Source organism: Lytechinus variegatus, chromosome 5 (assembly GCF_018143015.1).
Source record: "Lytechinus variegatus isolate NC3 chromosome 5, Lvar_3.0, whole genome shotgun sequence".
Lineage (NCBI taxonomy): Eukaryota > Metazoa > Echinodermata > Echinoidea > Temnopleuroida > Toxopneustidae > Lytechinus > Lytechinus variegatus.
The window spans coordinates 16,345,736-16,359,398 of NC_054744.1; the positions used below are offsets into that span (position 1 = coordinate 16,345,736).

A 13,663-nucleotide genomic window follows, 5' to 3' on the forward strand; every position below is an offset into this window, starting at 1 on the left:
CGCAACTACTTTGAAACATGATGATCATTGGAGACTCAATCTATTTATGCCAGATAATGAATAGTGTTATATCAAATTATATTGAACATTGGAGTATATTTCTTATCTATTTTTTTCCGAAAGTACCTGTAGGTTGTATGGTAAATTCCTGTGTAGATTTTGAAATTTTATTATAATTTCAATGCAGTCATCCATCTCATGTTTACAGTAATACATGTAGAACTGTTTCATGAAAATACAAGTCGGGTCACAGATTCATCAGCCATAATTCTGTGACTATATGAAAATATAAGTCAGGTCACAGATTCATCAGCCATAATTCTGTGACTGTATGAAAATATAAGTCAGGTCACAGATTCATCAGCCATAATTCTGTGACTATATGAAAATATAAGTCAGGTCACAGATTCATCTGCCATAATTCTGTGACTATATGAAAATATAAGTCAGGTCACAGATTCATCAGCCATAATTCTGTGACTTCAATGTATAATTATTACAGGTGTACCACTTTAAAAGGTGAATTATATGTATTCCATATAAGAAATGAGCTGACAACTTTGACTTTCATGGTAACATATAAAATAAAATGTCTTTTAAATGTGAAGGGACTCAATGGCATGGGTGGCAGTTTGTGGTGAATTGCCTGATAATAATGATATGAGTATAACAATAGCATACACATAATGATAATATAGTAAGTTGAGGCAGGTTTCAGAACAAAGTGACCTTTGTGAATAGCCAACCTTGCCCAACATAGAATTAAAAGTAATTAAAATTAACGTCCTTACCACATATTAAAAAAACACATGTAGGTACAAAAATATGTTATCTGCAAAAAAATATTGTACAGAATATGATACGTTGCTGTAGTATAATAAAAATGTTTTTTTTTTTTGGAAAAAAATCTCTCGTCAACGCAGAACTATTGAGGCTAACTTGAATTTCTATATACCCCAGTGCACATGCCTAATGAAAAGAGAAGCAAATTATATACCATGTGGTCAATAGCAATTCACTTAGAACTCTGTGGCGACACAAAGCCAACAATATACAGACACTCTTCTTCAATCTCTCCCCAAATTTGTGATTGAATCAGATTCTGTATGTCGGCCGATGCTATCATTTCCTCTGAATATATCAATGGAAATTGAGTTTGGCTGATTTTTGTTTTCTCTCAAACTGCAATAAATATAAATGTTATATTGTTCACCCTCCCCTCCTTCCCCCCACCCTGGCTCTCTCTCTTATTTTGATGGGCATATAATCATGAAAAATCCTGACATATTGGAGTTTTGTAACCATTTTGTTTTACTGAATTACAAGAGCAGCTCATGTAGAGAGTCTCTTGTGGGTTGGTCACGTGTACTATAGAAGAATGTCATATTTAAATGAATTTCAGTGATCTTTGAATATTTTCAATATACTGTACATTCGCACTTGTGCAAAAATCTCAATTTCTCCCATCTTTTGAGGAAATATCAAACATTTTTTATTCAGCCATTTGTTTCCAAGATGAGGCATTGTAAGAAATTGTAGGAAACTGATTTTGTATTTTTAAATCAGTTACATTTTTTTGCTGTCATTTCTTCCCTGTCATATCTTTTTAAAGTGTAAAAGAGAAAGTATTTTTAGATAGTTTTCAACACCTGCCATTTGGCATCTTAATTCCACAGTTTCTCCATATCATCTTCTAGTATTGACGTCACTAAGGTAAAAAACTGATTCTTAGATTTGTGGTGTTAATTTTGTGACTTGAATATAAAAATATAAAAACGTAGAGAGGCTCACTATACATGGTAAGAAAGAAAATCATGGCATAATTCCTTTAACCCCGGTAAAAAGACTCGAAGACTACAAAGAATTTGATACCATAATTTTGTTAACAAACAAAAATAGCATCTGTTGTTTGTAAGCTTAATCCTGCAGTACTTGGCTATGATCATCAATCATTCATTTTGACGATTACAGAAGCAATTTGCCCAATGCCCTTTCAAAAGCCTGCAATATTTCATATGAGAAGCTTGAGAAAGGCGCGTCTGTAGTGATATAAGAATCATTGGTAAAACAATGACCTTTAAGGGATTACTGGCCTTCATCTAGGCAGAAATGGATTCTTACAAATCAGCTAGGTTTAAGGGTAGCCTTTATGGCAGGTGGATTTGGCTTTGATACAGCTTTTGAGGTAGTTCTGAATTCTGGGATTCATAAAAATGAAAAGGGGACTCACTGATGGTAAACAAATTAAAAACAAAACAGTGTTTGTATATCACCACATCAAGTTTCTGTGCTAGTGCTGTGCAAGAAATGCATTTGATGGAAGTTATGTGAGTTGGAAATGTGGTGTTTGGCAAGATTTGGGATTATGATTTAATAGGGTTAGATGGAATATTGTTTTTGCATCTTTAGTTCAGAAATACTTGTGGTTACAGTTGAATTCCCTGGAAGATTTGTATTCAGTTCTTATCATTTGAAGTTCATTGGATCAATTCATCTTTTTTTCTTTGTCATCGTGTCTTTGCCTCTGATTTTAAAAAGGTCACAGAGGAAAAAAAAATATGCTTAGGTCAATGTTTGAAAATGAAAGGAACTTCTCTACCAGAATACCTTTAAGATTATTCCAACATTCTCCTTTCATCCCCCTTCAATTCTCATAGAGCAACGTGTATGGTATCATGTTTCAGCTTTACAAGTAAGGGAAAAAAATCGCCTTTTCTCGACTTTTTATTCAACCTCCAAACCCTCGATGCAGTCTGGCCCAGCTTACGGAAACCAAATCTAATTTTTTAGCCCATTTCTCTGCTGAGTGGAGAAGCTTTTTTTCTCCCGTGGCACACCGCAGTAATGTTTGTTTTCATAGCTTACTCTCTCCCGACCTAGGCACGAAAGATTGCATATCAACATTCGAAAGGCCAACCCTCTCCTGCTCTCATGGGAAAATAATGATGTGACATGGGTTATAAACACACTAACGTTATGAGTACAAATTTGGGATGTTGATTGCCTGGGAAGAGCTTAAACTACTATCCTTAACTATGTTTATAAGATCACTTTAATGTCAGATACAGTCAGAATTTAAAAAAAAATATGCTGAATCCTTGTTTCATAATTGCTTTTGACAGCAGGCTGTCAAATCACATAGTTCTTTTGGCATTTTATGTGATATTCCAAATGGAAACACTCAGATGGAGAGAATAGGAAGTAAAATAATGCTCAAAGCACTGTTTTACAAATTTTGTACAGTTATAGGGTGGCTTTGTATAAAAAATTTGATGTAAAAGGGGCTTTCACTACTGGTTGTGCAACTATCTACAACTGTTGCGATTGTACACTCATTGATAACCAAATGGTCTCAAGTGGTCACAGAATCAATTGTGAAGTGATCAGCTTAATCATGATTCTGAAATTTACTTGGAAGTTTCTGCATAGTGTCTTACATGTAGACACCGTGCTCATTATACTTTCTAAAACTAGTTTATTGGAAATTGGTTCAGAAAACCAGTTTAGAAGATCGCCTAGCTAGCATTCCCATTTGATCACTCTAAAGCGGTTTTCAAAACCACTTCACGTAAAACGGTCTTGTTGCTACAAAACTACATCGTGAGTTGGTTTTCTGCACCGGATTGGAAGATCGCTTCGACCATTCTCATTACACGTTAAACTAGTTTCCACTAAACTAGTTTTAGGACAGTAGTGAGAACGGTTTCTTACATTTAAAACAAAATGCTGAGCCAAATTTAAAATGTGAATGTACCAAATTTTTTCGAAATAAAAATATGAGTAATGCTTCTTTTATACCTAGATAGTGTTTAAGGTTTCAACCCTGGTGCTTAGCTGCATGTAGAGAGGCATCATTTCTTCCACTTATTTTGTTAAATTATGTGAAGATCTATTGAGAAAGCTATTCATTAAAATCTAAAGTGATCTGTTGATTTCACTTCACCTTTTTATTACCAAATGGTAACATTGCTGTATTAAAAGGTTCATATCTGGGGTAGATAGCAGAGGAAGTTTGTTCGTAATTTTGACTGACAGATATTATAAGCTGTTGAAATCATAGCATTAAATTGGCTGAGAGGCAGTGATAATTACCACCGTAATTATGATAGCCTTCACTGATCCATCATTAGAGATTAATATATATATTTTTTTGGTGTAACTTGACTTTGCTGAGTTTGCTGTATTATGGTTAAGGAGAATGCTGCATTGCAGCATGAGCTTCTTGGTTTGATCTTGATGTTTTGTCAGGATGGAAAATCATTGAAGAGTCTCCAAGTTGATGTTTACTGTGTAGAATATTGATAGGAAGAACAATTTTGGTATATATATGCTTTTTTTTGCATTTGTTTATGAAGAGGACATTGTACATGGTTATTTGCAGCATTCTTATACAAGAGTATCTTTGGCAGGTCTTGTATCTAGGGAAAGCTCAGTCTCATGACTTTCCAATCTCTTTAAAATGCAGGCCAATGCTCCACCCCTGTCGATGATGATAATGCATGAGTATTTGTATGTGGTGTTGTTTCAAGTGTTCTCTGGAGGTTATGAAGATGGGCAGACAGACAGAATTGCTCGAGGATAAATAGCTCTTCTGAATGTTCACCTTGACATTTCAATGCTCATTTAATCTAAGGGGATATTGGTGAAGCTCTGAATGATTTTTGAGGTGATATAAAAAGGGTGTGTTTGTGTAACAGATAATATCTCCCATAGGGCTATGTTTGCCATGCGGAGCACAGTAATCCTCAAGAAATGATGTGCTTATTTGAACCTGAATGTCATAACTGTATACATAAAAGAAAATTGTGTTTTCATGTAATCATTTCCTGACGAATAAGTGTTCTTATTTCAAACAAAGTTATTGCTACTCATACCTTGTTTATTTTTGTGTTGGCTGTAGAAATTAATGTGAGCTTGCCTGATTCTGCAGTAAATGACTTGGGATGTGTAAATGTTAATGCTGTACATAATGATTAAACTTTTCGCAAACTTGCAAAGACTGTAATATACTCAAACTTGCCTTTACTATGATGGCTACTTCATGCACAAATCTTGGAATCTGCATCCTTTAACTTGAAACATGTTATCAATAATCAAGACTTGTATCTTAACATCGATAAAAATTTCCTGAAAGAGGACTAAGAATTCCCAAAGGAATTGAAAAGATGAATGGTCATCTTTCACCAATGAAGTTGATGTTGACAAAACGTATGTTACTTTAATTTACACACCTTTTGTGAGAGCAAATGTGAGATTGAATCCAGACAGATAAATCCACTTGTCACTGTATTACATGCAAGGATTGTAGGCATTTACCATTCAAACATTTAATCCCCAAATCTTCCCTTTTCTCCCGTCTTCTTGCATGCAGTGAGTGCCGTCAGGGTCATTGGTGAGAGTGACATCATGCGTGACTTCCTCAGCACAGAGATTGATGACACTGAACCTGAGAGGGTAAGTAAGCCTAGGCAGATCCCATAGGATCACGGGACAATTTCACAGAGACTTTCCATTTTAATCCAATCCAAACCGGGAGTTCATAACGCACCATTATAAAAGGAACGAGGGACAGTTTAAAATATAAACTAAAGGGTTCAATCTAATCCAGTTTGGGAGTTCATAATTTACCGTTATTAAGGAACCTGGGAACAGTTTCACAAGGACTGTAGATTTCAATCTAATCCAGTCTGGGAGTTCATAATTTACCGTTATCAAGGGACCAGTTTCACAAAGACTAGAACCAGATTTCAATCTAATCCAGACTGAGAGTTCGTAATGAATAGATCATCAAATCACAGTGTTAATACTTCATCATCGTAATTAATACATATTTTTATCCATTGCATTGCACTATTTCAGTGGCCTATAATGGTAGCATGTAAACCTGCAATCGATAACAAGTTTGTGAAACAGTGCTTAAAACTAAGAAGTGTAATAGAAGTATACTTTACTATACACACACCATGAACAACTGTACGAAAAGAGTATTAATGTCCTTCTAGTCTTTGACATATAAATTACTGCATGAACAGTGTTCAGGGATGGAAGCAACAAAAGTGTTTTCAATGCAGTAAAGCTGTAATTGCCAGAGCCCTCCTCCTCCTCCTCTTGAAACTGTTGTCACCAGCATGAATGCTTGTGGCGCTAACAATGTTTTTGTGCCCTTTTTAAAGAGTAAAGGCTGTTTTCAGTATCATTTTTTCGCTCATGGGAGGTAAACATCAAACTTTCAGCTCACTCCCTCCCCTCACAGTCAACACAGACTAAAAATCAGCAAAGATTTCTGCTGCATAGATATGGTCTTAATGATATTTAGGAGACCTAATGAGATAGTCATAGATATTAATTTCTTCGGAGCCTGCTAAAGTCTGATAAGTAGATTGAATTTGCGAGTGGTGGGATGGGGTCTTCTTGCGAGACGTGTCTCCCTCTTTGCCATGCCAGTAGTCATTCGAGACCTATATTTCGTGGTCTCTTTCTCTCAGCGAGATTTCCATTATGGGTGTGTATTGAAATGCAGCCTGTCTCTAATGGGGGGCTTTGAATGAGCCGAGGTATGTCGTATGGTAATTTGAGGTATCGGATATCACAGAGTTCTTTCCGATTTTCAGACGTGGAGAAACACGGAATCTGTGAAACAAATGATGTTGAAATACGAACAAAGGTTGAGGTTTGAAATGTGAGCCGTAAAGCGCCAGATGGATGAAGATCCAAATGTAGAACTCTAGAATTTCAGTTTCATTAAAGAAGAAAAAGATGGGAAGGTACGTTCCCATTTCAATTCCTAGAAAGGATTTTTAAATTCAGTTTTTAGGGCTGATGAAACCATTGTGCACTTACCATTATTATTAAAAGGTGCTTATTCTCCTGGTTAAAAAAAATCATTTGATTGCAAAAATTATTTCACTATGAAATCTTATTTCACTTTTAGGCATACTAAAAAAAAAAATAACACGATACATGTACATTGACTTAAGATATTTCTTTGTTGGCTACGGCTATAAATCTAAATCTACTTCAAAATCTGCGATTTTATTGATTAATGTAATGTGTTATACACAAGTGGGGAATCATCACTCATAGATAGGAATAGACTTTGTAAAGATACCATCATCAGGTGGGATAATTGATTTAAGAAGAAAGATAAAAAAAAACAAAAACAACAACATGATTTTATGATAATATAGTGTTAAAAGGAGGTGTAAAAAGAAAAAAAAAGGAATTTGCACTGCGTACATAAATGCATGAATATGGGATTACACTGAAATTTTGGCCTGAAAGCTATCCTATGCAGCATACTTAGAAACCCATAGTGTTCTTTCTTAATAGCAATAAAAGAAAACTGGTAAATTTACAATGATTACATGTGATTTGATTTTTTAACAGCGGTAGATTCACTTATTATAAAGCAAACAACTCAATTAAACCTCTTTGAGGGGTGTTTGGTAATGTAAGCTATTTGATGATCTTGTGAAGATATGAAAACAGTATCTTTACAACAAAAAAATATTCTGCTAATAGATGAATCGACTTCTCATATATTATTGACTTGAAATCATGCAATACCATAGACAGAAGACATGATTTATTGTATTATTTAATCTCAAATTGATTCATTTTTTTTCCAGAACAGTAAAAGACATTTAAAACAAACCATTCAAATAAACCTCTTTTAGGGGCTATTTTGCTGATCTGTATGGAATTACTAATGTGTGAATGAAAATACTCAATACAATTTTTTTTCAAAAAGACGTAGATTGTCTAATGATATTTTAGACCATGGGGATATACGGTTCCATTCAAACCTTTAATTGGCTTTCTATGGACAAACATGGTATCTTGGGATGGTGTAAAAAAGGTTTATATGTGACTGGTTTAAATAATGCTATATTTTCAAAGCTCAAAAAGATTTCTTTTTTATTTCTATTCAATTTAACCAATGTTTCTGTGGTTTTACACATTGATTTGTTGGTTTCTCTTTGGAGGAGGAAGACACTCTGAAAAATATCTTAAAATATCTGTTGTATTTTTGTCAAATGAAAATATAATCTTTTTAAAATGAAATTCGAATTAGCGCCTCTTTGAACTAATACAGTTGAAAATGTATCTCAATGTTTTCAATGAATTATGGCAAAAAGAGAATATTCATTATCCTCTTTAATGCTTAAATGTTAAACCCTTTGTTTTATTCTATTGGTTGAACATGGGAATGATGTAGTACGAATGTGCTTGTTATAGGTGCTAGGAAAACAATATGGGAGGCTAAATGAGATGCTAGCCGAGGGGGGAATACACTTCACGAATTCATGCAATCAAGACTAGGGTATGAATATAAGATTTATAGTCCTTTATAAGACGGAGAAAGAGAGAGATGGAGAGAGAGAAAGGGAGATGAAGAGAGAAGGGGAAAGGAGAGAACACAAGAGTGGGAATTATTTTGTGGGATCATCTTCCATGACTTAGGGAGGATTTGAGATGAGTTATGTGATGTAATTACAGAGAGGGAGAAGGGATGAGTGCAGATAGATGGAAGAGATAGGATATGGAAGAGATAGGATAAGAAAGAAAGGGTGGGGGTGGGGTTGAAAACTAAGAGAGAATAAAGATATAGGTTTGTTTTGTTTTGTTTCTTACAAATTTGCATTGTAGATGTGAGCAGTAAAATGCCAAATTGATGGTGTTCGTGCCTTAAACCCTTAGTTGGTTGTTTGGACATGATCAAACTCTAATAAACTGTGATATTATGGAGTTGATTTTCTGATTAGTATGCACAGACTTCTTTCACGATTATAATCTTTAGTCCACTACAGTATGTGAACATGCATAATTACATATCATATACACATATTCTCATTCATTTTGCTGCTAGTAATGGATTGAAATGGATGAAATGATAAATGAAAATGAAATTAAATGGAAATATATATTTTCATCCCATGGCAAGTTTTATTTTCAGAAGTACTATCAAACACATGAAACTCGTGCTTATTTTGTGTTTTTTTAAACAGTTATTTATCATTTAATTAACTCTGAATTTGTTTTTAAGATTGGATTTCACCTTAAAATGATTCCAACCACCCTTGCCCTGCACCCCTTTGGATGCCTACCCGATACCAAGGGATCCTTTATTGATTTATATGAATTGACTTATATTTTCATGCATGCAGCTTTGCAGTCAATTATTGAATAATGGTTGTGATATTGTCTGCAGATTGGCTTAGAAGCATTATATTGTTCTGAGTGAAATTTTTTTTTATCCTAATTCCACACACAAAAGACATTATGATGTGATAATTTGGATATTTATTAAACTTTATTTTGGAATAAAAGGAAGGGGATTGAAGGATTCAAGGTTCTCACCTCTGTAATGATTACCACTTTATGTTCTCTGCTTCTATTCATTTTATAAATACATTTAATTCATTTTAATTGAATTTACCTAACAGTGTTTGAATGGTTCAAACTGTTTGGTAAAATAATGTATATTAGAGAGGGGGGGGGGGGGAGAAATGTGGCATTAAATTACTGACAATAATATTCACTGCAAAACAGTGGTATTGATAGTGATACCTATGTCTTGTCTGGTAATATGAGAAAATTGTGCAAATATTTGGAGAGGTTGCCTGAATATCATCAGGACTGCAGATGAAAACTGAAACCAGCATCATAGTACCCAAGAGCTCCCATCCATCCCACATCTAATTTGAAAGAAAATTGCCATTTCATATTTCCAAACCAACCCCGTTAAAACTTGAAGAAATTAACACCCACAGTTGACAGAGTTTCAAATTTGCAGGGACTGCTAAATTGTCATGCATGTTTACCTTTAGAACATTGGAGTTTGTTGCGAAGGCCCCGCAGTTTTGTAGATATGACTTTCCTCGTGTTGATGCGGTGGATGATCAGGCTCATATTAGTTAGCCTTCCAAGTTGTCGGTTGGTGGACAGAGGCATTGGGTGCCCCAGTTATGTCATCAGGGGAATACCCCTTCTGGCAATGTGCAGGGGAAGGAAGGGGGGACAATTTGACAATGACAATATTTATAAAAGCGACTTAATATTAAAAGCGGGCTAAACCAGGCTCAGCGTAATATTTGTTCATCTTTTTTGATGAAGTGATAGTGGCATATCTGTGCCTTGGTTTCGATAGAAGCAGTGCAGGCATGCTAATGGCATTCATGTGTGTGTCAACCGTGAAATGATATTTTGTTTATTCAGAATCCTAAATGAGCTTAGGCCTTGCCCATGGTTAAGGCAATGTTTTTACAATCCCTCTGCAATATGTATCACACATTTAAAAACAGGACCGTAAGAAAACAGTCAGTAGATGCATTGATGAAAAGACACTTCAGATTAGGTATGATGTTTTGATTGTCTTTGATATTCTATATCAAAATATACTAGTTAGGCCCTTAAACTAATCATACGACATTAGAAAGTCTTCTAAGATGTAAATTGTATTCTCTTAGCAAAGTTGTGAAATTAACTTATGAAAACAATAATTTAAACCTTATTACATGTCATTTAAAAGAAAATCTGATCAATGAATGGTTTTGTTTAATTCGCTATGCATTTATCATGGCAATTTTGAAAATCATGTACACTTTTTACACAAAATTATTAATTATAGTTTCATAATGATGAAATTAAAAATATAAATGAACATTTTCCGAATGCCCTCCTCCCCCCAAAACAAAAAAAGGTATTTCATGCATAAATCAATGAAACTTTTTTTTGTAAATAATGTAAATATTATATATCAATCTCAACCAAATAGGATGTGATAATTAAACTTAAAATAAACAAAAATTAATTTGTAATATAGGTTGGAAGTTCAAAGAAACTATATCAACCCAAAGCACATGTTTGTTTCACTGCTGCTGTCAGTATTTTCACATAGTAATTGAGAGGTCGTAATGCAATGCAGTATTGTAGGCATGCATCCATGCCAATGACTGTTATGTTGTACTGTTTGTTGTACTATAGGGAAAGCATGAATTATCATTTTTGTGACCGTTTCCTATCCCCAAAGCTGGCATGAATGTCAAGAAACTAGTATGACAGGATCGTTGCCTTGTTATAATCAAACTGAGATGAAAGTCTTAGACAGCTTTGTCTCTTCTTGCAGTGTGCGGCTAGAATGAGTGTTGAGTCTATTGCCATCCTAATAAACGTTTTTTTTTCCTTTCATTTTGTAACATTCTGGGGGGGATTATTGTTCATGCAATATTTTTTAAAGTGATTATATCTGTATTCTTACTTTTCTCTGTAACCTAGTTTGATCTCTTAGAAAATGGTGGCCTTCTACCGTATTAAAGGCAGTTTGGCATTACATTATTTTGGTTGAGATCTTTATTGCATTAAAACAATTTGGCATTGTGGTTCTAGCAAAATTATTTTCTTTTTCATTTTTGTCTCACCTGCATAGCAGAGTGAGACTATAGGCGCCGCTTTTCTGACGGCGGCGGCTGCTGCGGCGGCGGCGTCAACATCAAATCTTAACCTAAGGTTAAGTTTTTGAAATGACATCATAACTTAGAAAGTATATGGACCTAGTTCATGAAACTTGGCCATAAGGTTAATCAAGTATTACTGAACATCCTATTAAAGTTTCATGTCACATGACCAAGGTCAAAGGTCATTTAGGGTCAAAGAACTTAGACCATGTTGGAGGAATCAACATCAAAATCTTAACAATGCGCATTTCAGGTCACATGACCAAGGTCAAAGGTCAATGAACTTTGGCCGAATTGGGGGTATCTGTTGAATTACCATCATAACTTTGAAAGTTTATGGATCTGATTCATGAAACTTGGACATAAGAGTAATCAAGTATCACTGAACATCTTGTGCGAGTTTCAGGTCACATGATCAAGGTCAAAGGTCATGTAAGGTCAATGAACTTTGGCCATGTTGGGGTTTTTTGTTGAATAACCATCATATCTCTGTAAGTTTAATAGTTTATTGGTCTGGTTCATAAAAAGTGGACATAAGAGTAACCATGTATCACTGAACATCTTGTGCAAGTTAGAAGAGTTTTCAAAGTCAGCACTGCTGCTATATTGAACTGCGTGATGCAGGTGAGACGGCCAGAGGCATTCCACTTGTTTCATTTCCTTCTTTCATTTTGCATTTGAGGATGGAAACACAACCATCATTTCAACTATCTTACAAAACCAAAAATCCTGTCCATATTTTGTAACTAAAATACTGCCTAAAGCACATTTCACTGCCCGTTCCCTTAAAGAGAAGTACCAGACGTTGCAATAAACACTGATTTCATGAGAAAATCTGTAAAACCAGGCTTAATTATCAGTATATCATCGAGGATCTAGATCTGGTACAGTTACATAAACTGAACTTTGTGAAATCTTGAAATCTACGCTGAAAAATGTTCACACTGGAGATCACCGACACTGATAAGCGCACATGGAACAGTGTATTATTATTGCTCTGAATGTCGGCCCGACGCTTGACCCGAATCCTGTGCTTATTTGCTAATTTCTCAGCAATTACACAATTTCTTCCAGAATCGCTTGGCACATATTTTTTATTTATTACCAACAGACACTTTGGTGTTCATTTCATTGGATTCTTTACGAACTCATTTTGATATCGTTACCACAACTGGCATTTACCTTTAATATGTTAACTGTGAGCAGTTTTAAAGTCTAAGAAGACCATTTATGTTATTGCAAACAACTTTATTAGCAAAAGCCCTCATGATAGATTAATGTTGACCAGTTTCAGAGGAAGTGGGAAGGTTTCATAAGATGTGGTAAAGCTTATAAAACAGCCATGACAGTTTCATTGACTCACATCCATACGGAAATGTATTGAGAGCAAAATTCATCTATGAAGTATAAATGTGCTTATATTTTCCCAAATATTTTAGAAGAGCTTCTTATCAAATTAGTGGCAATAGGGCACTTGTTTTCTTTCATTGGTAGGATCTTCTTTTTATTGGTTGGGATATTCCTAATGAACCACTTTGGGCAATCTGTAATGTGGAGTACATTATTATTATGATGTAAATTACCATTTCATCTAATGGGTTTATCTTGATTCAATGGCAAACAGTTGCAAGTTTTGAAATTCTATTGAGTTCAGGTCAGGGTTCTTAAAACATTTCAAAACATGCCGCCGTAAAAAAAAAGAAGACCTCTGACGTCATTAAAGAGGAGAAGTTTTCCGGTTAGCTTTCATACTGGCCGTTTCACTGGCGAACTTCGCCACAGAAACAGTTTCACCAGCGAAGTTCTCCACCTCGAGAGGTGGAGAAGTTCGCCGGGGATGTTCTCCTGTGTACCTTTCATAATGGACACTTTCCCCTTCGCTGGCTAACTTCGCCGGCGAAGTTCACCTGGGAAAAGCGCAGTATGAAAGGGGTACAAGAGGCTATTCCTTCCTGTAAGCAATTTACACCTGTGTTTCAATGAATGATCAGATCTTTCTCTTTCTCTCTCTTGCTTCCCTCTTGCATACAGTCGAGTCCAGAGCCTCCTAAAGTCCAGGTTGAGATGAGGATAAACCTTCCAGACAGGACGTCAGTCACGGTCACAGTTAGGAGGAACAACACTGCAGATGATGTATATAATGTAAGCATCCCTCACACCCGCCATCAAGATGAAAAAAACTTCACAATGTCCTCCGCATTCAGTAT

The 13,663-nt window shown here is 35.2% G+C and overlaps 1 protein-coding gene across 1 annotated transcript in view; it reads left to right on the top strand.

The window, feature by feature from the left end:
- Window positions 1-13,663, top strand: part of LOC121414909 (sorting nexin-27-like) — a 77,062-nt gene that overhangs the window by 51,255 nt on the left and 12,144 nt on the right. The window contains 2 exon segments of the mRNA XM_041607956.1: window positions 5,372-5,454; window positions 13,488-13,598. Coding sequence (XP_041463890.1) covers window positions 5,372-5,454; window positions 13,488-13,598 — 194 coding nt within the window.